Genomic DNA, 22,067 nt, shown 5'->3' with positions numbered 1-22,067 from the left:
CTTGGAAATTGTAAGGGAAGGGATTGTTTTTTTTGGTTTTTTAATAACAAATGGTTCTAACGAAATTTAACAAACAACAAAAATCCAGATAAAATACAATACAAAATATAATCAAATATTTGTATAGATAATAAAATGAATTCATTTCGAGGGCTGCTTGGAAATCTTGTGAGGTGTGACATCACAGGTGCGCGAGCACGTCCTTTGGATCTTCTCGCGCGCACTCAGTCATCGGCCACGCGCCTGCGCGACCCACTCGTGACGTCAGACAGCAGCATGGCGGCCAAGGTGACTCCAGCGACACTGTATTTGACTGAAAATTTATGTTTCTCATTTTTATCTGACGACTCTTAATTGCACTTGGTGTTTATGAGCGGGAGAAAAACTAATAGATGAAGAAATGAGATCAGTAGAGAGAGTGATTAAACGTTTTTAACGGACCGGCGCGAGCATCACTGAGCTTATCGCTGCGCTCGGGCTGAGACTTTGACTGAATTGAGTATCTCTGAGGATCATAAAACCATAAAAAAATATCTGAAATCTGCGTTAAACCGTATTAATCAGCTCTCCAACAGCCTTTTGTGTTGTTAGAGATTAGCTTTTGTTTATAAAGTGTAGTCAGGCGTGGAAGGATCATGTCGTGTGGGCGAAATTGGGATCATTTTATTCTTCAGGGACTCGATGGCTTCATGTGTGTTTGTGTTGATGAATTAGTGGCTGGTTAATTTGTGCTTTTTAAAAACTTAATTTAGTTTTGCATATATTCTGTGCAATATTTGTGAGCCAGAAAGTCCCAATAATATTGAATGTGCCCTTTAACCGCGTAAGTTAGAGTATTTGGTATTTACGTGAGGATTTGGGAATACATGTTAGTTTTCTCAATATAACCCTAATGAAACTAACGAGACAGCTAGATCTGTTTAGTTGAAACACACCATGCATTTCACTAGATAGGGTAGGGCTGTTGTGACTATAATTATAGGTAAAAAGTTAGTTTCACATTCCATGCCCTTTAACCTTCTAATTATTTTGTGGTTTACAGGTGCAGTCAACCAAAAGGGCCGACCCTAACGAGCTGAAGGTCATCTTTCTAAAGGTAAGATAAAACAGTAGAAATCCTTCCTTATTTTGGTCTAATACCAGGTAATGATGGTTGGTTTCTTCCTTTATACTGTAGTAAATTGAGTCCATTGAGCAGCTTTGCACCGGCTGTGCAACCTTAGATGCAAAAGTCAATAGTGTCATGACTTTGATCTGTCACTTAATCTTTATTTCCTTAGTCACGCTGCATTTTTAACTATCGCGGTGTTGTCGGTAAGTTTAGGATGCTTAAGACGTCAGGTTCACTTCAACGTGCACACATCATGACCGATTGGAGCCGTCTCCTTTCACCAAAAGCAACACAGAGAGAGACTTGCATGCTTGGGAACGTCTAGACACCTGTGTGGGATTGTGGGTAAACAGTGTGTGTGTGTATACACTATCTTTCTCCGTCTTTAAATGTCCTCCAAGGCTTTTTTCTGTTCGTGTAGGGACTTGTGATCACTTCCGCCGTTGAGATCTTGTGCGTCTGTCAGCCGAGAGTAGTTGTTTCTTGGGCCGCTTTGGTGTCTGGTAACAGTGACTTGTGCGCGATGTGGCTCTATTAATAGGACTCAAGCATGTAAGATGGATATATTGGAGGAAGACATGAATGTCAGGGCAATAGATGGATGAGTGAAGAATGTATGATAAGGTCAGAGGGCATCTCCTGTCAACATTTTGTCCAGATTATTTTTCTCAAATCTGGAAAATACACAACATGCTTGGCTCGTGATTATGATGTCATCTTTGCCTAGTTGTCCCAGTAGACGGATGTTGGTACTTGATAAACAAGATTGTAGCTGGCTTGTTACCAAAAACAGTTGCCAGTGTTATTTTACACGACAGTTTTGTTTCCTTAACACGGGGGGAATGCATAATAATACTCTTAAAATATAGTTATAATGGTTGTTAAGCCCTGTTTTATGTATTGGTTCATGATATTGATTTTTGAACCATGATTTTTCAGCATCACACATGTGTAATCATGCTTCATATCCAACACAAATGCTGTAATTGTGTGTTTTTTATTTATTTTTGTTTTCCCCTCAGTATGCCAGTGTGGTGGAGAAGGATGGAGAGCGGTACATGACACCCACTGATTTTGTGCAGAGGTATTTGGGCCTCCACACGCAGCTCCACTACAACCCTAAAACTGTGCAGCTGCTCGCCGGAGTGGCGGACACCACAAAAGATGGGTGAGACGAACATCATATTTTCTGTGTTCTAATTATTGATGGTTTGATATGAAGCCTGAACCTTCAGATCAGCAGATCTAGAAGTTTTGCATTATGTTCTGCTGTAGCAGCCAGATGCAAATGGGATCATTTTGAAAATGCATTGCACATACACTACTGTTCAAAAGTTTGTGGTCGTACGATTTAAAAAAATGTTTTTTTAAAGATCAAGGATGCATTTATTTGATCAAAAATACAGTAAAAACATTAATATTTTGAAATAGTACAATTTAAAAGAACTGTTTTCTATTTTAATATATTGTCAAATGTAATTTATTCCTGTGATCAAAGCTGCATTTTCAGCATCATTACTCCAGTCTTCAGTGTCACATGATCCTTCAGAAATCATTCTGATATGATGATTTGCTGCTCAAGAAACATTTCTGATTATTATCAATTTGGAAAATGTTGTTGCATAATATTTTTTTATGGAAACTGATATCTCTGTATTCTTTAATAAATTGAATAGCATTTATTTGAAACAGAAATCTTCTAAACATTATAATTGTCTTTACTGTCACTTTTGATCAATTTAATGCATCCTTGCTGAATAAAAGTATTAACTAAAAAAAACATCCGCAACACTTTAGTTTAGGGTCCAATTCTCACTATTAACTAGTTGCTTATTAGCATGCATATTACTAGGATATTGGCTATTATTAGTGCTTATAAAGCACATATTAATGCCTTATTCTGCTTTTCTATATTCTACATCCCTTAATCTACCCCAGTGTTTCCCCTATAAATTTTTCCAGCAGCGGTGCTGTTACGTGTCGGGGGGGGGTGGGGGGGGTGGGTGGGGGGGGGGTCCGGGGGTGCAAGTTTTTTTTATTTATTTTTTTTTATAACCCCTTAAACCATGACTTCTGGCAAGATTTGTGGATAGAAATGGACATTTTGAGACATACAAATTTGACATACCATCAACTGAAGGCATGATTATTGCAGCATGTAACTTGAACTGGTCACAAACAGGATTAGGACAGGATTATTCATGTTTTTCTTTTGTGTTAATTTTCAGATGTAAGGTAGAAATTTATAGTGGAAAAATGAAACTCTTTCCTCCCTCATCTGCACTACTGATCTTTTTTTCTGTAACACACTTTCGCACTTAGATACATCATCATGTAACCAGTACTTTCATTTATTTTATCCTGTAGATATTTTGAACATTAAAATCCAAATGAAACTTTTCATTAGTTTAAAAGGTGACTAGCTTGCATAGCCTATTTTACTTCACTAACCTCCAGGGACGTGCAAAGAGTTCATCAGGGGCAGGGGCTCAAATGTAAGAAAGACAATTTGCTGTGATTAATCGCAATTAATCGCATTTCCCCCAAACTTGTAATCATCAATATTTAAATATAGAATCACTAATTAAATTAAACAACACACAAAAAAAGGGGGAAAAAAGAAAAATGTCCACACAAATTGGACAGAAAATAGCCCTATATTAAAATATAAAACATCAGTATATTATTCTTCATTCAGTTCTATGCAACATACTCAGATTTAACAGATTTATTTTTTGACTAATTATCAAAATAAAGTATAGTCATACAAAGCTCAATTATTACCAGAGCATGTGATCAGAGCAGATCATTTTACCATTGTTGCCCAGCAAACAGAAGTCTACTACTGAGAAGTTTCACGTTATTTGAGCGGACTTTGCTTTTCCAGTGCGTGATCGGTAGCCTACATGATTGGAGCGTTTTGGGCCGTTAGGGAGCAGAACGCGCAGCGCAAACACAGAGCGGAACTTTGAGCAGAGAGCGCAGTGCGCCGACACACACTCACACACACACGGAACGGAGAGCGCGGCGCAAACACGGAGCGGAAAAGACCCGCACGTTAAGTTACTAAACAAGCTGCGTGAGAATGAAACCTGATCGCCGAACACGGAAGGGCGGGACGGCATATTTTCCATAGACAGAGCGACCCCATAGACTTCAACGGAGAAAAGTTCGTACCGCTCTCTCCTTTCCACAAACGCTTGCTCACTCTCCCGTGGCGTCTGTCGCCGCGTCGCTTCTATTATGAGTGCGCTTTCCGCGCGCCCATATTTGAAATATTTGCATGTGAACGGCCCCTTATGACAACGCGTGTAAGTGAATGTCGTGACTCGTGATATTACTGATCATGTGAATATTTTGCAGCGGCGCTGAAAATCCAGCGGCGGCGCTGCGCCGCTACTTAATACATTGTAGGGGAAACACTGCACCCAATACCTAAACTTAACAACTACCAGTTTATTCTGGTATATGTCTGTCCCTCCCGTCCCGCCCTGGTCTGTCCCTCCCGTCCCGCCTTGGTCTTATGGAGCGTCTGGTAGCCGCTCCGTAGGGAGGGGGTAATGTCACATGCCTGTCCTGTCTTGTGCTGCACATGGGTGTTTTGTTATTTTGGGCCATGTGCTCGTGTCATTGTCTGATTCCTCCTCCTTGTTATCTGATTATTGTTTGAGTTCTTCCACCTGTTCCCTCCTGATTAGTTTCCCTTTATAAGTCCCCTCTTGTTTGCAGTCTGTGTCGGTACGTTGTCTAATGTTTCCCGTTCCCCGTGATCCTCCAGTACGTTTCATGTTCTGTTTTTGTTTTGTATTTATTAGTTATGTTTTCCCCCTCGTGGGTTTTGTTTTGTGTATGTTTTCTTTTGTAAATAAACATCATTCTATCAAATCATTCTCCTGCATTTGAGTCCTCGCACCTTTTTGCATTGCATCAGCCGTGACATAACGTACCGACCACATGAGGCTCAGTGGAGAAGAGGTGTGCATAGGGCTGGGTACCGAGTTCGATACTTTTTAGGTACCGACCGAATTGCCTCGATACTATCGAGTATCGAAAAATGACTTGTTTTTCGGTACCAGATTTCGATACCTAAGGGGTTAACTCGTCAACGTCAGTGCTCAAACAAATACATATGAAATGCACAACGACACGCCTAAATTCGCTCACGCACATACACGCAAACTCTACACACACGAGACGCGCGGAACTCTCCGCACATACTCTAATGAGACGCGCGCGCGCACACAAACTGTCCACGCACATTCTCATGAGACGCGAGCCTATGGACGCGAGCACACACACACAAACTCGCGCACATACTCAATGACACGCAAGCACACACACTCACAATACCCTAAAGATGTGGAAAAGTCGATCAAAAGTGTGGCTACATTTCTCCAGGCTCGATGCCAACAGCTTGCGATGCAGTATTTGTGGTAAAATAATGGCTGCAAAGACGGTACCGCGACAGATATGATGAAGCCCTTGACAGTGCACGGAGTAAACATAAGAGCAGAAAGTTGCTGCGTCTTCGACTGGTAAATGAAGAGATACCTTGTTGATCACTCTGACTGTGTTTATATTGCAATAATGACCTACTGAATGTACACTGCCGTTCAAAAACGTGTTGGTCAGATTTTTTTTTCAGTAAGCATGCATTAAAGTGATCAAAAATGACCTTCCAAAAACTGTTTTCATATTTCAGCTTTGACAACACAGGAATAAATTACATTTTGAAATATATTCAAATAAGATTTTAAATTGTAATACTATTCCACAATATTACAAGTTTTACTGTATTTTTGATGAAATAAATTCAGCTTTGGTGAGCATGAGCTCTTTATAAAAAAAAATATTTTGTACCTTATGTATATGTATAAGGAATATTTTGTTCCTTTGTGCTTTTTTTGTTCCTTTGTGCACTGACTAAGGAGCATGAGTCAAACTGAAAAAATAAAACCAAAGTTTTTCTGAGGTAATGTGTTATGTAATCTTGTTAAAATGGATTTCATAAAATTGGTATCGAAAAAAGTATCGATCAGGAACCGGTATCGAAATCAAGGTATCGGTATCGGTATTGGTATCGAAATTTTTTAAACGATACCCAGCCCTAGGTGTGCAACCATTCTCCTGTTTGCAATGGGAGCGGATGCTCCAATTTAAGGAGCTAGTCTCCCTCCGTCAGCAGGGGACGGAGGTGAGAGAGTTCAGCCGGAGGTTCAGTAGCGCAGCTGAGGGGCTGAACCTTAGCGAGGAGGCTGGTGAGGATTTATTTAATCATGCGCTTGAGCCGATGGACTGGCTGATCCGAAGAGCATTCGATTGGGTCAGTTTTGAGGCGATGGTGGAGGGTCTCATTCGCCATCGGGGGAGAATTGCCAGGGAGGTGGTCCCGAGTCCGGTGGTCTCAGTTCCGGTGGTCCCGAGTCCGGTGGCCCCAAGACGCAGGAGGGGGAGGAGAAAGGCTCCCTCCGTGACTGTTCCGGTGGTCCCAGTGCCGGTGGTCCCAGTTCCGGTGGTGCCAGTGCCGGTGGTCCCGAGTCCGGTGGTCTCGAGTCCGGTAGTCCGGAGACGGAGGAGGAAAAGAAAGGCCTCCTCAACGACTTGTCCGGTGGCTCCTAACCCAGAGACCATTCCGGAGGTGACTGCCATCCCTGACGCTGCCGGCCCCGCACGAGCTGCTCGCCCTGCCGGCCCCGCTCAAGCAACCTGGCACGTCTGCCGATCCAGAGACTGTTCACGTCACGTCTGCTGATCCAGAGACTGTTCACGTCACGTCTGCCGATCCAGAGACTGTTCACGTCACGTCTGCCGAGCCTGTGTCTCCGGACAAGATGGCCGCCGCCGAGCCTGTGTCTCCGGACAAGATGGCCGCCGTCGAGCCGGTGTCTGTTCCTGTTCCTGAGCCATGGCCACCTGAGCCTGTTTCTGTGCCTCCCTGGCCTCCTGAAGGGTCGTCTCCGCCCTGGCCGCCCGAGGGAAAGTCTCCGCCCTGGCCGCCCGATGGACTGTTGTCTCCATTCTGGCCGCCCGATGGACTGACATTTCCGCCCTGGCCGCCCGAGGGAAAGTCTCCGCCCTGGCCGCCCGAGGGAAAGTCTCCGCCCTGGCCGCCCGAGGGAAAGTCTCCGCCCTGGCCGCCCGATGGACTGACATTTCCGCCCTGGCCGTCTGCACAGCCTGCTCTGCCCTGGCCTCCCGAACTCTATGTCCCACCCTGGTCTGTCCTTCCTGTCCCGCCCTGTTTGGTTCCTACTGTTCCACCCTGGTCTGTCCCTCCCGTCCCGTCCCGCTCCGCCTTGGTCTGTCCCTCCCGTCCCGTCCCGCTCCGCCTTGGTCTGTCCCTCCCATCCCGCCTTGGTCTGTCCCTCCCGTCCCGCCCTGGTCTGTCCCTCCCGTACCGCCCTTGTCTGTCCGTCCCGCCCTGGTCTGTCCCTCCTGTCCCACCTTGGTCTTATGGAGCGTCTGGTAGCCGCTCCTTAGGGAGGGGTAATGTCACATGCCTGTCCTGTCTTGTGCTGCACATGGGTGTTTTATTATTTTGGGCCATGTTCTCGTGTCATTGTCTGATTCCTCCTCCTTGTTATCTGATTATTGTTTGAGTTCTTCCACCTGTTCCCTCCTGATTAGTTTCCCTTTATAAGTCCCCTCTTGTTTGCAGTCTGTGTCGGTACGTTGTCTAATGTTTCCCGTTCCCCGTGATCCTCCAGTACGTTTCATGTTCTGTTTTTGTTTTGTATTTATTAGTTATGTTTTCCCCCTCGTGGGTTTTGTTTTGTGTTTGTTTTCTTTTGTAAATAAACATCATTCTCCTGTATTTGAGTCCTCGCACCTTTTTGCATTGTATCAGCCGTGACACTTACTGACCCCAAACCTTTGCCTGATAGTGTGCTATGAAACACGACTCTTTTAAAAAAAACAACATGAAATTGGACTTTTCTATAAGCAGTAATATGATAACATAAGCACAAAAATTAACGTGTACTGTAGATTTTAAGTGCATTTTATCTGTCTTCAGTGTCACATGATCTTTCAGAAATCATTTTAATATACTTGATTTGCTGCTCAAGAAACATTTCTGATTATAAGTATTTAAAATACTTGTGCTTCTTAGAAAGTTCAAAAGAACAGCCTATTTTAAATAAAATTTTAGGAACATTATTATAATAAATGTCTTTTCTTTCACTTTTGATCAATTTAATGTGTCCTTGCTGAATAAAAGTGTTAATTTCTTTCAAAATAAAAGCACCTTTGAATTGTAGTGTTCATGGCATAATTTAGCAAATTCTGTTTTGTACATAAAATCATGTAGTTGCAAGTGATCCACCTAATGTTGAGTTCAATAGAATTAAAAATTGAGCTTGTGCATGTCCTTATGTATGATTCTTCTGATTTTTCATTCAGGCTGATCTCGTACCAAGAGTTTCTGGCCTTTGAGTCAGTGCTGTGTGTGCCTGATGCCCTCTTCATCGTGGCCTTCCAGCTGTTTGACAAGACGGGCACTGGAGATGTGTCCTTCGGTGAGAACCGTAGTGACTGTATATAAATGTCTTATTTCTTCTGTACACTGTATTTGTGTGTGCTATGTATTTTTACATGCTAACATCAAACTCAAACAAAACATCAAGTATTTGTATGGTGATGGAGTTTCCCATTTAGGTCGTTCCTGTTAATTCACTTATGAGGTTTCACTTAATGCTGCCTATGTAGACAACAAGGCAGCTCACAATGTTTTTGAACAGAGCTGTAGTGTTTTATTCCCCTTTACAGAGTCAGCTGATCATAATATAGTTATGCTGGGAAAACAAGCAGCTTAACCTTGAACACAGAGTCATTCATTCACACACACATGTTCAGCAAAGCTATACAACACTGCCAGTAATGCTGTAACGTCTAGTATGGACTGCGGGAGTGTAAACCTGTCCATGTCTGTGTGTTTACAGAGAATGTGCGTGATATCTTCAGCCAGACGACCGTGCACCACCACATCCCCTTCAACTGGGAGTGCGAGTTCATCCGCTTGCACTTCGGCAATAACAGAAACAAACGCCTCAGCTACCTGGAGTTCACCCAGTTCCTGCAGGTACTACGCCAAACATTTATACATAAGAATAAGAATCTTTATTGTCATTGTATGCACACAGTAGTACACATCAACGAAATGGAGTTAGCCGTTCTGAACAAGAGGCATAAAACAATAAGTAATAATAAATAACTAGTAGAATAAAATAAACAATATAAATATAATTTAAACAATGCACAGTATTAGTGCAACCACTGTATAGTGATATTAAGAAATGTATCTTTAAAAACAACATCAGTATTAGGGATGCACGATATATTGGCCACCATATCGGTATCGGCCAATATATGTTATTGTTATCAGCCTGGTAAGAAAATTTGGCTGATATATTAAATCCGATAAATAATGTATTATTTCCTTCAGCTGAGACACTTCAGATGCGCACTGTTCAACATGATGGATTTGGATTGCTTGAAATATGATTGGAATCACTTCAAAAATAGTAAAATTCGGTTCAGTCCAACATGAGCAGCACAAGTGTGTCATATCGGCTCTATAAAATTATAATGAGAACATTATAATTGTGTGTTTGGGACATGGCTTTTAATGGTAAGATTTTTTGTTTTTGTAATCAGGCTCGCAAAAATTATAAAGCAATTTGGAATTAGATTTATCGGCCAATATATCGGTTATCGGCTTTCAAATATAAAGAATTATCGGTATCGGGCAAAATTTTCATATCGGTGCATCCCTGATCAGTATTACGGGTACGTGCATGATTGTAAACACTGTTCATAGTAAAACAGATAAAACAGTATATTATGACAGTAAACCATACAAACATTAAAGGCACAATATGTAACTTTTTTGCTTTAAAAATAGCAAAAATCACTATATCTATGTTATGTATTTTTTTTTGTTGTGTACTTACATTATCCCGACTGTTTCCAACAAATTTTAAACCAGGAGAAATTAGTAATTTAATTCGAAGACACGTCCCGTTTCTTTATTTCCGTTTTGTCGCCGTCAATGTCGTCATATCTGCGTTGTCCCTGGTTTTCGCTCGTACTGCCATAGCAACCAGAGCCCTCTGATAGTAACCAAGGCGACTGACGTGGACAACTGTGTAGTTCGCAATGTCTATTTGCACGCTGTTGTTGTTTCGTTCAAACATTATGGACCATGGCAAGCAGACTTTGGATAAAAAAGGAGAACTAAAACGAGAATCAATATCAGCGCGGTGTTTTCGAGATGCCGAGAGCTCCACGTCCGAGACTTCGACCGCTCCTACATGTACTTTATTAAACAGGTGAGCACATTTACATAAAACGAATCAATGTTATATAGTTCAACAATGATAAAATGTTAGAATATGATCTGTATGTTATTCTAATGTTGATCTAGCTTACTGCTAGTCTCATACAGACAAACTAACACATACATTTCAACACATTCAAATGGAGTTTAGTGTGATAGTGTAATGTTAGACCAAGTGAAACAGCGCTGCGTTACCTCACAAGTTTAATTTGTCTAATAAACTGACCTGTGAGTAGTAATTCTGCACTCGTGTGTAACGTTAGTTCGGTAGAATGAAATGTCCATATTCCTTTTATATCCGCGGGACTCGCGTCGTGTGTGGAGCTGATAGCTGTCTCTTAGCAATCCCGACCTGCTTCATATCACAGTCATGATAAAAGCATCGATGTATTCACTCATCCATAAACATTATTAGATCGGTCGGCTTGACGTTGAAGACAAGATCCATAATTCTTAGCAAATGTTGCGTCATCAAACTACGCCTTTGTTATTGTAAAGAAGTTAGCGACCCCTAGCGGCGAAAAAAATACATACTGTACGTTTAATGCAGCAGCACTATAATAACTAATAATGTTCACTGTTATGTGCCATAATATGTATGTAAAAAGGATGCTCATTTTGTAGTTGCATTCTTTACCAGCAGGGGCGAACAGGTCAACGCTAAACATCCAAATCTTGACCTTTTGGTCTTTGGCAGTGTCTAATTTAGTCATGGGTGACATCTTGACAATTATGTTTTGTGACAAATGATGTAAGGGGGTGGCAGGGGTTGGTTTACTCAGGGCGCCATACTAGCTATAACTGGTCTTTGGCAAATTTTAAGTTCATCCCTCACCCAAAATGTACTTTCTGATTTCTGTGCTTGTGTTTTTATAGGAGCTGCAGCTGGAGCACGCAAGACAGGCGTTCGCGCAGAAGGACAAGGACAAGAGCGGCATCATTTCATCCTTGGATTTCAGTGACATCATGTCCACCATCAGACACCACATGCTCACGCCTTTTGTGGAGGAAAACCTTGTGTCTGTAAGTGTGCAGCTCTCTTGTGGATCTGCTGAGATGGAGTTTGTTGTAAAAGGTGTATGTGTGTGTGTCTCCTAGGCAGCAGGGGGCGGCACCTCTCACATGGTGAGCTTCTCCTACTTCAATGCCTTCAACTCTCTCCTGAACAACATGGAACTGATCCGCAAAATCTACAGCACTCTCGCTGGAACTCGCAAGGATACGCTTGTCACTAAAGGTGCGTGCTGTCCGTAATAATCAGTTCATCTGCACATCAGAATAAAGTTTTTCATTTTGCTAAATTGTCTAACATTTTCTTTCCTCTCTCCATCTGTAGAGGAGTTTGTTCATGTTGCAAATAAGTTCGGTCAGATTACCCCTATGGAAGTCGACATCTTGTTCCAGCTCTCGGGACTGCACTCCCAAACAGGGTACTTTCCTTTTTTAAAACAGGTTCATCCACATGAACATTAAAGCAGCATTATCAGCTGATCAGGTCTTCTGCAAGCCCCTCCTTTCTATTAAACATCTCTTATTGGACTGTTCTGCTTTAAATGCAAGTAGACAACTATTTTATTTAGTACGATCTCTTAAAGGCCCACTATGCAGTTTCTATTTTTGTCAAACAGCGACCCATAGAGTCGCTGTGGAGTACTTGTATTTAACGTTACTGTCGTAAATACAACTCACGCAGAGCCGTCTCTGCACTCTTAAGGGGCGCCACCTCTCAAACCTGCATTGCTGGTTTTTCCAGCGGCGTCCCCCCCTGCTTTGCTGTCGGGATGATTCGCCCAACTACGAGTTCGTTTACCATCGAAATGATTTCGAAGCTGTTGTATTAAGGTACAAATCTTGCATAGTGTGCCTTTAAGGACTAGTTCAACAAGACTGTTCCAGAAAGCTCTTTAGAATTTATTAATTTAATTTTCTATTTTATTTTGTTTTGTTTGGTTTTATTTTATTTATACAACTCCTATGTAACTCCTATGAAAATGCAGCTTCTGTCAAGAAAAGCCTTAGCTGCTGACATGGCATTAAAATTCTACTAACTATTAGTAAAGTAACTTTGCAACTACATGTCAACTAATTCTTATTAGAGTATTATAAGACTGTTAGGATTAGTATAATAAGTTGACATGTAGTTGCAAAGTTACTTATAGTCAGTAGAATGTCTGTTGGGGAGCATCTATATAAAGAAATAACAGATATTAAAGCAAAACTAAAGAACTTTTTTTACTTTAAAATAATGTTTACAAAATCGTTTCAGTGGTTCATCAACTCGTAACAGGGTGAACCGCACTTCTGCATCCGCTTTGCGACCCTATATCCGCTAAAACCGCACTATGCAAGTTTGCCAGATCGGGTAGCGGATCTGTAGTTCAAATGAGACATAAGAAACTACAAATTTGACTTGCTTTACGGCAAGCGTTACAATAGTCATTATTTTGTTTTTCTTTGTTTCTGATGTCGCAATACATCATACTTTCATAAAATCATGCAACATACTCTACCTTGTCTGTGGACATCGTTCATTCCAAAGCCGGTGCTGGATAAACAGCGAGCGTGCGTGCGACAGTAGGCTGTGGTAGGCTACATTAATTACGACAGCGGTAACGGACAATTCCGCTTCCAACCTGTAGGGGGACCGAAGAGGAAAAGTTCCTTAGTGTTGCTTTAAGCAGACAGTCTACTAATACTCTAATGAGAGTTAGTTGACATGTACTTGCTAAGTTACTTATAGTTAGTAGAATATCTGAAGTGGACCATTGAAATAAAGTGTTACAAAAATACTCTTTTGCCTACCTGCCTATCATCTGATCAGGTGTTTATGTATGTTATGATGTGTAGACGATTAAACCTGGCTGATATCGAGAGGATAGCGCCACTGGAGGAAGGGGCGCTGCCATATAATCTGGCTGAAGTGCAGAGACAGGTGAGTTAATCTGTATAGACGATCAGATAAGAGTCTTTTAGGGTTCATTTAAATGTGTGTATATATATTACTGTGAGAAAATTGTTATCAGTGAGATTGCAAACACGGCTAATTATGGCACAAAACACCTTTTTACTTTGAAACCACTCTCATTTTCTTCAGAAAATGTAAAAACCTGGTTTAATCTTATTATTCAGGCTGCTTTCATATGTCTCTAAACAGACAACATGGTGCATTTATCTTGATAGCTCACATGCTGTATTTCTCTGTGTGCAGCATTCGCATGGGGATGTATCTCGCTCTGTGTGGCTGCAGGCAGCGGAGTCCGCGTACAGGTTTAGTCTGGGCTCCATCGCTGGAGGTAAGATGTTACACCACGAATTGGATCGAGGGCACCGACTGTGTTATGTATTTTCTTATGACAAAAGAAGGTGGAAGTAGGACGTTAATCATTCGCTCTTTTACTTCACATCAAAGCAATAAACCATGATTTGCTACTTGCAATTGCTAGGTGGTATTAGGAGGAGGGGCATTTTATGGGCAAACATTTGGATATGTCAGCCAGTGTAAAAGATGACTTTTTTCCTAGAAGAGATAAAATGCACTTAAAATCTACAGTACACGTTAATTGTCAATTTTTATGCGTATGTTATCATATTACTGCTTATAGAAATGGACTAAAAACCACTGAAGTCCAATTTCATGGGTTTTTAAGAGTCGTGTTTCATAGCACACTATCAGGCGAAGGTTTGGGGTCAGTAAGATGTTTTGGTCACTTTAGATTAAGGTCCAATTCTCACTGTTAACTACAACTTTTGCCTCAATAAACTCCTAATTACTGCTTATGAATAGATAATACGGTTAAGTTTAGGTATTGGGTGAATTAAGGGATGTAGAATATGATCATGCAGAATAAGGCTTTATAAGCACTAATAAACAGCCAATATCCTAGTAATATGCATGCTAATAAGCAGCTAGTTAATAATGAGAATTGGACCCTAAACTAAAGTGTTGCGGATGTTTTTGTTAGTTAATACTTTTATTCAGCAAGGATGCATTAAATTGATCAAAAGTGACTGTGAAGACAATTATAATGTTTAGAAGATTTCTGTGTTCATATAAATGCTATTCTATTCATTAAAGAATACAGAGATATCAGTTTCCATAAAAAATATTACGCAACACAACATTTTCCACATTGATGATAATCAGAAATGTTTCTTGAGCAGCAAATCATCATATCAGAATGATTTCTGAAGGATCATGTGACACTGAAGACTGGAGTAATGATGCTGAAAATTCAGCTTTGATCACAGGAATAAATTATATTTTAAAATCAAGTAAAATAGAAGAATAGAATATTCTTAATAAAAAGAAATAAAAAAATTTTTTTTTTTTTTTTTTTTTACTGATTTACTGTTTTTTGACAAATAAATGCATCCTTGGTGAGCATAAGAGACTTCTTTCAACAACAAAAAATCTTACTGACACCAAATGTTTGAATGGTAGTGCAAATCTACTTTTATTTCAAAAGAACAAGAAAACAGCTTTCCATGTCTCGTTTAATGCACTGGTTTTGCTGGTTTAAATTGATAGTATATACAGTATATGTTTGAGTGTACACACTTTAACCTGTGTGTTTGTTTATAGCCACTGGTGCCACAGCTGTGTACCCCATAGACCTGGTCAAGACCCGCATGCAGAACCAGCGCTCCACTGGCTCCTTCGTAGGAGAGCTCATGTACAAGAACAGCTTCGACTGCGCCAAGAAAGTCCTGCGATACGAGGGATTATTCGGCTTTTATAGAGGTTGGATTTGTGTTATGTTGACATCCCTGTTTCAGAAAACCACATGTAAAGTGTCTGCATGTTAATTAACACTGATCTCGCTTTCTTTGTCCTACTCTTCTTCTGTTTGTGTGTTTCCCCTACAGGTCTTGTACCCCAGCTCATCGGAGTGGCTCCGGAGAAAGCCATCAAGCTCACTGTGAGTCTCATTAAACTGCCTGTAGAAAGCCGTTTCTGAGCCGCCGACGCTAAAGCCCATTACATGAGCTTCTGTGTTGTCTGTCTTCCAGGTGAATGACTTTGTGAGAGACAAATTTACCACAAAAGATGATACGATACCTTTGGTTGCTGAGATTCTCGCCGGTGGATGTGTGAGTAACACAGACCTGTTGAACTGGGTTGTGTTGCACTTCACCGGCTGAACGATCTGTCTCTGTCTATCAGGCTGGTGGCTCGCAGGTGATCTTCACCAACCCTCTGGAAATCGTTAAGATTCGTCTGCAGGTTGCCGGTGAGATCACTACAGGCCCCAGAGTGAGCGCGCTCAATGTGGTCCGAGACCTCGGCTTCTTTGGCCTCTACAAGGTGGGGGATGCGATGCGTCTGTCTTTAAGACTTTGAATCCAAGCTAAATTGACATTGTAGCTTCTCACTGCTTGTTTGTGCTATGCCTTCGCGTGAACTATAACACATAAATGTGACTGGTTTTCCTCCACAGGGTGCCAAGGCGTGTTTCCTGCGTGATATCCCCTTCTCTGCCATCTATTTCCCGGTCTATGCTCACACGAAGACACAGCTGACGGATGAGGACGGGAGACTGGGCCCTCTGCAGCTGCTGACCGCTGGCGCCATCGCAGGTCAGAACATGACTTCAACTTTGTGATGCTGGCCCAGTTCAATTTCAGTTAAGGACTGGTTGCACCCTTACAATAACATTTCTAATACATTAGATTTATTTTTTTAGTTAATAAGGAATTTTTCTATTTTCATGAAATTAAAATTAACCTTATCTATTATTTTATTTGTTTTATAGTGAAATTAATCATCCGTGTATTTTTTTTTTTTGACCTGTTGGAAACTCAGAATGGCAAATCAGAGACCAGGAGATGTTGGGATATCGTTCAAGCAGAAGTTATTCTTTATTGAGCGTTGCTGCAGTTCGTCCAACAATCTAATCTAAAGTAACTTTACATGGTATCTGATAGGCATTTTAGGAGGAGGGACTTTTGGGGGTGGAGACCTTCCCTTTACAAAGTATGCAAATACAATATAGGCGTCAGCTCGTTACCATAATTTCCGCAGCTCTGATATCATCAGCATAACAGTGATCCAATCAGCCTGACTAGGTCGCCCATACATTAACATTATCATAGAGACAAAAGCACAGCTGTACATTGAGCTTAATGGTCAGGAAATGCATAAAGACAAAGGGTGAGGGTGAGAGAGTCTCAGCAGTTGACTCGTTTAGAGAACAAGACTGGCAGGAATCTCTTGATATAATCATCATAACTGCTGCTAAACTTTCTCAGTTTATATTGGAATCTAAATTAAAACCTCAAATGCTAAAATCAGTGTTCTTCACCGTGATGTTTATGTAAGGAAGCATATCTGAAATAGATTCTTAAATTTGTAATCCTTCAGACCTCATCATTTTTCTACATGTCTATTTTGCACTCTTGATGTTTTAGAGTTTATCCACTTTTTTTTTGATTTTCTTTTTATGTATTTCTTTTTTTCTGATTTGTAGATTGTACCCCAAAATATTTTTTTTGGTTGTCATATTTTCTATATTTCCATTACTTTCCTATGGCGGTCATATTCGACTGTGAACAGTACAAGTATGCCTATTTTTCAAGACCATTTAGTGTTTTAATTTTTTTTTTATGTTCTCATAGCAAGTGACACAAAAGTCAAGTTTCGTAACATTCAGATGTAGTAAAACATTTGAAAAATGCAATAAAACAAGTAATAAAAACTCAGTGAGTGTTTTAGCGCAATTTTCACTAAGAGATAGTAAATGAAAGAGAAAATAAGTTGCTCGAGAATATAACTTTCTCTTGAAATTCAAATGAACTTTCTGAAATCAAATCAGCAATGGATAATAAAAAAGGCACAATCACTTGACTAGTTGAACATCATTTTTTTTATTAGCTCATTATTTTTTACATCTTGTGTTCACTCAATATCCTCGATTTTCTCTGTATCAGCTTCCTTTTCTGCTTTGTCCTCTTCAGATTCTTCCTTCTTTTCTGCTTGACTATTGGCTTGTGACTTTGTAAACTCTTCTTCTGCTTTCGAGATATTTGCCAAAACATCCTCTGAAAGCCACGAGTCATCGTAGAAATCAGATACGCCTGATGAGGAAGCCGTTGGTGTGGATGTCGCCATCTTTTGTCGCTTTGCTGAACGTTCTTCCATTTATTTTGCAACAACCTCTTGTCGTTTTCTCATATATTCTTGCTCCTCCTCCAAATCTTGATCGATACCTTCATTGATTTCTTGCCGTAATTCAGTGGAATTAATTGTGCTCATGACTCTTGTGAATACCTTCCTTACGTATTTCTGTGGAACAATAGTTTTATAGGTGAAAAGGCAATATTTTTCTTATTTCCCTTCATATAAAGTTTTAATTAATTTTTGAAGCATAAAGGAAAGATTTTTGATCAATTCTTTTTTTCTAATATTATTGTAAATTTTAGAAGCTATCGATTGCATATATGCAGATTGCTCGATAGCTATTATGGTTGCCGAGAAATTTGCAAAAAAACTGAATTTTTTCTGGAATTTTCAGGAAATCCAAAATCTTTTCCTCGATTTTTTTTTTTGTGCGTTCCCGAGATTAGACCTTCCTTAACATAATGCCGAAAACCCGAAGTCTCTAGGTGGTCTGGTTGAGGAGTAGATAGAAGTGCAAGATTGGTGCGCACAGACAGAACAGAAATCATGAGTTAACAATCGCAATTTTGTCCGGTGGAAAATTGCGCTAAAAAAATCCGTCTAACAGTACCAGAGGCATACTCTACCATTATATTAACCATTTTTGTATTTTTGTCATTCAAAAGAAAATTCGCCCTATCTATTTTTACTGCATGTTATTGGTCTTATTGTGAACGATTCATCCGTGTACATATTTAATCTTTCTTTTTAATTTTTTTCAAAACTTGATCTTCCGCGAAAGTACTTCTCATTGCCAATATAAGCTAATTCTCCAATCATTTATTCTGCTTAAACCCCGCCTCTGCATCTCATATTCATCTTCCTGCAATTTTGAGTGCAACAGAATCCAAGCAACTGAAACATAAAAACAAAATGAGGGCAGGAACTTTGTTCTGTCACAATACAGAAGAAAAGATCCTCCACTACTTCCGTTTCATAACTTTTTTCAGACAAAATGAAACTGCATCCGAGCAGATTTCCTGCTTTACGTTCAGATGATCTGTCTTGTATTTGTAGATGTCTGAATGATTTGAATTGACAGGTGTACCCGCTGCTTCACTTGTCACCCCTGCTGATGTCATCAAAACACGACTGCAGGTGGCAGCCCGCGCTGGTCAGACCACTTACTCTGGAGTGATCGACTGCTTCAGGAAGATCTTACATGAAGAAGGCTTCCGAGCACTATGGAAGGGAGCTGGAGGTACACACACACACACACACACGTCACAGATTTCACTGCAGTCTCGTCCATATACACTGACGGTCCTCTCTCTGTCTTGTCGTAGCTCGCGTGTTCCGTTCATCTCCTCAGTTCGGTGTGACCCTGGTGACCTACGAGCTCCTTCAGCGATGGCTGTACGTTGACTTCGGAGGACAGTAAGTGTTGATCATGTTAAACACACTTTTTACTCCCTGAAAATGGAAATATTAAGTTGTGTGTTTCACCAACACACACTGCGTGAAGACATCATGCTTAATCTGATCGCTGATGTACGCACACTTTCATTAGAATTCTGTATGAATGTGCCTAACGTTGATTGACTGAATAATGTTGACTGACATGTAGGGCAGGGTTTTGTTTTTGCGCTTTTGGTCAAACATTTTATTCAGTGACTAAAAGCCCTATTCGGACGGGATTAACTTTACAAGGGTAGATGGAGTAATGTAATTTTACCACAGGACGTCTGTAATATTAATGGCCAATTCACACGGGATAAGAGATCTCAGTAAAACTAGCAGAAGTGGGAGGAGTAACTCGATTTGCCGTCACCCTCCTGTCCTCATGTGTGTATTACGTTGCTTCCTGTCATCATGTGTGTATTACGTTGCTTCCTGTCATGTGTGTATTACGTTGCTTCCTGTCATCATGTGTGTATTACGTTGCTTCCTGATATCATGTGTGCAAACACATATAACCTATATTTATATATATAAACAGTTAGGTCCGGTCGAACGATGTATTAATTAACTTCAGATTGGATTGTGTTGGTAATAGACACTTATCTAACGCTAAAAGATGCTTCGTGCCTCTAACAAGTGCTGTCGATCTTCTTTCTGATCTGAATGTGGAAAACACTTGAGTTTTGCCACAGACTCGTCCCAGCGTCTAGAACGCAACTGAATGCTTTTTCAAGCACCTTCATACTTGAAAAAACACGGAAAAATACTTTTAAACAGGAAAGGACAGAATATTTACGTACATGTTTACAGCGGGTCTATTCGCACGGGATTAGTATCACCTGAGGTCATTTTTCCGGACCTTTTTACTGAAAGTTGCCGTAATCTTTACTGACATTGTCCGTGATGATCACTGAGATAGGCATTCGGACGGGACTAAAATCACAGAGAAGCTCTGGTAATTATTACTTTACCCCACCTCTCCATGTTAAACTAGTCCCATCCAAATAGGGCTTCAGTTTAGTGGCAGTTAGCAAACGCCTGAAATCGATTACAGAGCCTTTATCTGGAAAAATATTGCACAGTTTCTCTGCATTAAAAGCATCAGCTAAAGCAACAACTTCTTTTCCTCCCCTTCCAGTCGCCCTGCTGGTTCCGAACCAACGCCCAAATCCCGGATCTCCGAGCTTCCTCCTGTCAGTCCTGAGCACGTCGGTGGTTACCGTCTGGCGGCCGCCACCTTTGCTGGGGTGGAGAACAAGTTCGGACTGCACCTGCCCAAGTTCAAATCCTCCGGGGTCACGACCATTCACTCCGAAACGCCCAAGGAACAAGCTGGCGCATCATAAAGTCAAGCCCCGCCCACCATGGCCTTGTCCTCCAATGGCTGCATGCCTCCCTCCCATTTGCCTACATTTTTCCACACTTTATTTTCTCATTCATTTCTGTCAGTTTTTAGGTGGGGGACATGGGAAATTATACTCGTTTTCAGAGTCTTGTTGCTTTAATAACCCATATCAGTGCCTCAGTTTTGATGAAGAACACTGGTTAGAGGTCATAGTGTGTTTGCTAAAGCACAGGGTAGACGTTTGCCACACTGATCAAGACCTAAAGCGACACGTACAGTGAATTATCCATCAAGGGTCCTAGAGAAGTTCATCAGCCGTTGGTTAATAGGGAAACGACTGAGCTAAAGAGCTTTTCATGAAACACTCCTAAAAGAAAAACCACAACACGATGATGGTTTCATGTGTCTCCATTCCCCAAGACGCACATCCGCTGCTTTTGAGTTTTAGCCTCATGATTTCTGATGTATTGTTGTGATTGGAAGCATGCTGTAGTGCTTTTCATTTGCTCCTTCGGCTTTGCGTAGCTTTGCACATGTACTGTATATACATGTACATCCCGTGCACAGAGACGTGTCTCTCTCTGCGTCACACTTGACTGATGTACAGAGCTTTCGAAACTTGTGATCAAGGAAATCATGGTCGATTTGAAAAGTAGAAAATAATTTAAATGCGTTTAATTCTTGTATTTTATGGAAATAAATCAACATGGTTCAATTTTATTTCTAGTTTGTGAAGGTTTTATTGGGTTTGTTACAGCAAGTTACAAAAGAGGTTGGATAAAGTGAATTAGTGAAATTGTTGCAATCATGCAAAGAGCACAGGGCATCATTCAGTCATCCGGCAAATCAGGGTTCCCACACATTTTGATCAATGGATCGTCAGTTACGTTTCTATTCATGATTACTGGATGTTTCTAAAAAAAATTATAATTATAGAAATTGCAAGCACAAAGGGCAATTCCTAGCTGTGGAAATACGATTATGTGATATAACTGATTATTATAGGTGACCGTGATCATTGTGCGCTTGAAAGTCCAATTATATTCCCATTCAAATACGGGAATTAAGCAAATATACACTGTGCCCGGCCAAAAAGAGGTGCTGTTTGGATAGTCAAATGCTCAACAGTCTGTGACTGGATCATTGTTGCAGTGAATATTATGTTTCTAGCATATTAGTGTTTGGCAACAGTTCTTGTGTAGCTTTTCATTTCATAAACAACCATGTAAGAAGACACATCATGGCCATATTCCAGGATGACAATGTCAAGATTCATCAGGATCAAACTGAAAGAATGTTTGGCAGGAAACATGAAGAATCATTTTCACACATTAATTGATGTTCCTCTCTTCTTAAACTCATTGAAAGTCTTTGGGATGTGCTGGAGGAGACTTTACAGAGTGCTGGACTCTTGCATTCACATTACAAGATCTTGAGCAAATATTGATGCACATCTTGATGGAAATAAATGTTCTGATGATGTTATTTCCATCAAGAGGTGGATTGCATTGTCATCCTGGAATATGGCCATGATGTGTCTTCCTAGATGTTAGTCTAAGAAAAGAAAAGCTACACACTCCATCAGTTATAGGGTTAGAAGAACGGTTGCCAAACACTAACATGCTCGAAACATAATAATCACTGCAATAATGATCCAATCATAGACTCTTAAGCATTTGACTATTTAAATCCAAACAGCAACTCTAGGGGTTTTCTT

General features: G+C 40.6%; 1 protein-coding gene across 1 annotated transcript; it reads left to right on the top strand.

Annotated features, from left to right (window-relative positions):
* The first annotated feature begins 173 nt into the window (after positions 1 to 173).
* On the top strand, positions 174 to 21,070 carry slc25a12 (solute carrier family 25 member 12). The gene is made up of 18 exons (XM_084424973.1): positions 174 to 288; positions 1,043 to 1,096; positions 2,134 to 2,279; positions 8,513 to 8,628; positions 9,052 to 9,191; positions 11,325 to 11,471; positions 11,547 to 11,685; positions 11,785 to 11,878; positions 13,296 to 13,380; positions 13,657 to 13,741; positions 15,031 to 15,189; positions 15,315 to 15,367; positions 15,459 to 15,539; positions 15,613 to 15,753; positions 15,887 to 16,025; positions 18,647 to 18,805; positions 18,891 to 18,981; positions 20,144 to 21,070. Exons 1-18 carry the CDS (start codon positions 277 to 279, stop codon positions 20,349 to 20,351), a joined length of 2,049 nt encoding a protein of 682 aa, XP_084281099.1. The 5' UTR covers positions 174 to 276; the 3' UTR covers positions 20,352 to 21,070.
* Positions 21,071 to 22,067: the final 997 nt, after the last annotated feature.

The sequence above is a fragment of the Rutilus rutilus genome (genome assembly GCF_951802725.1).
Source record: "Rutilus rutilus genome assembly, chromosome: 12".
NCBI classification, from domain to species: domain Eukaryota; kingdom Metazoa; phylum Chordata; class Actinopteri; order Cypriniformes; family Leuciscidae; genus Rutilus; species Rutilus rutilus.
Note: the sequence above shows the minus strand (reverse complement) of the source record. Positions and strands in the feature narration are given on the sequence as shown.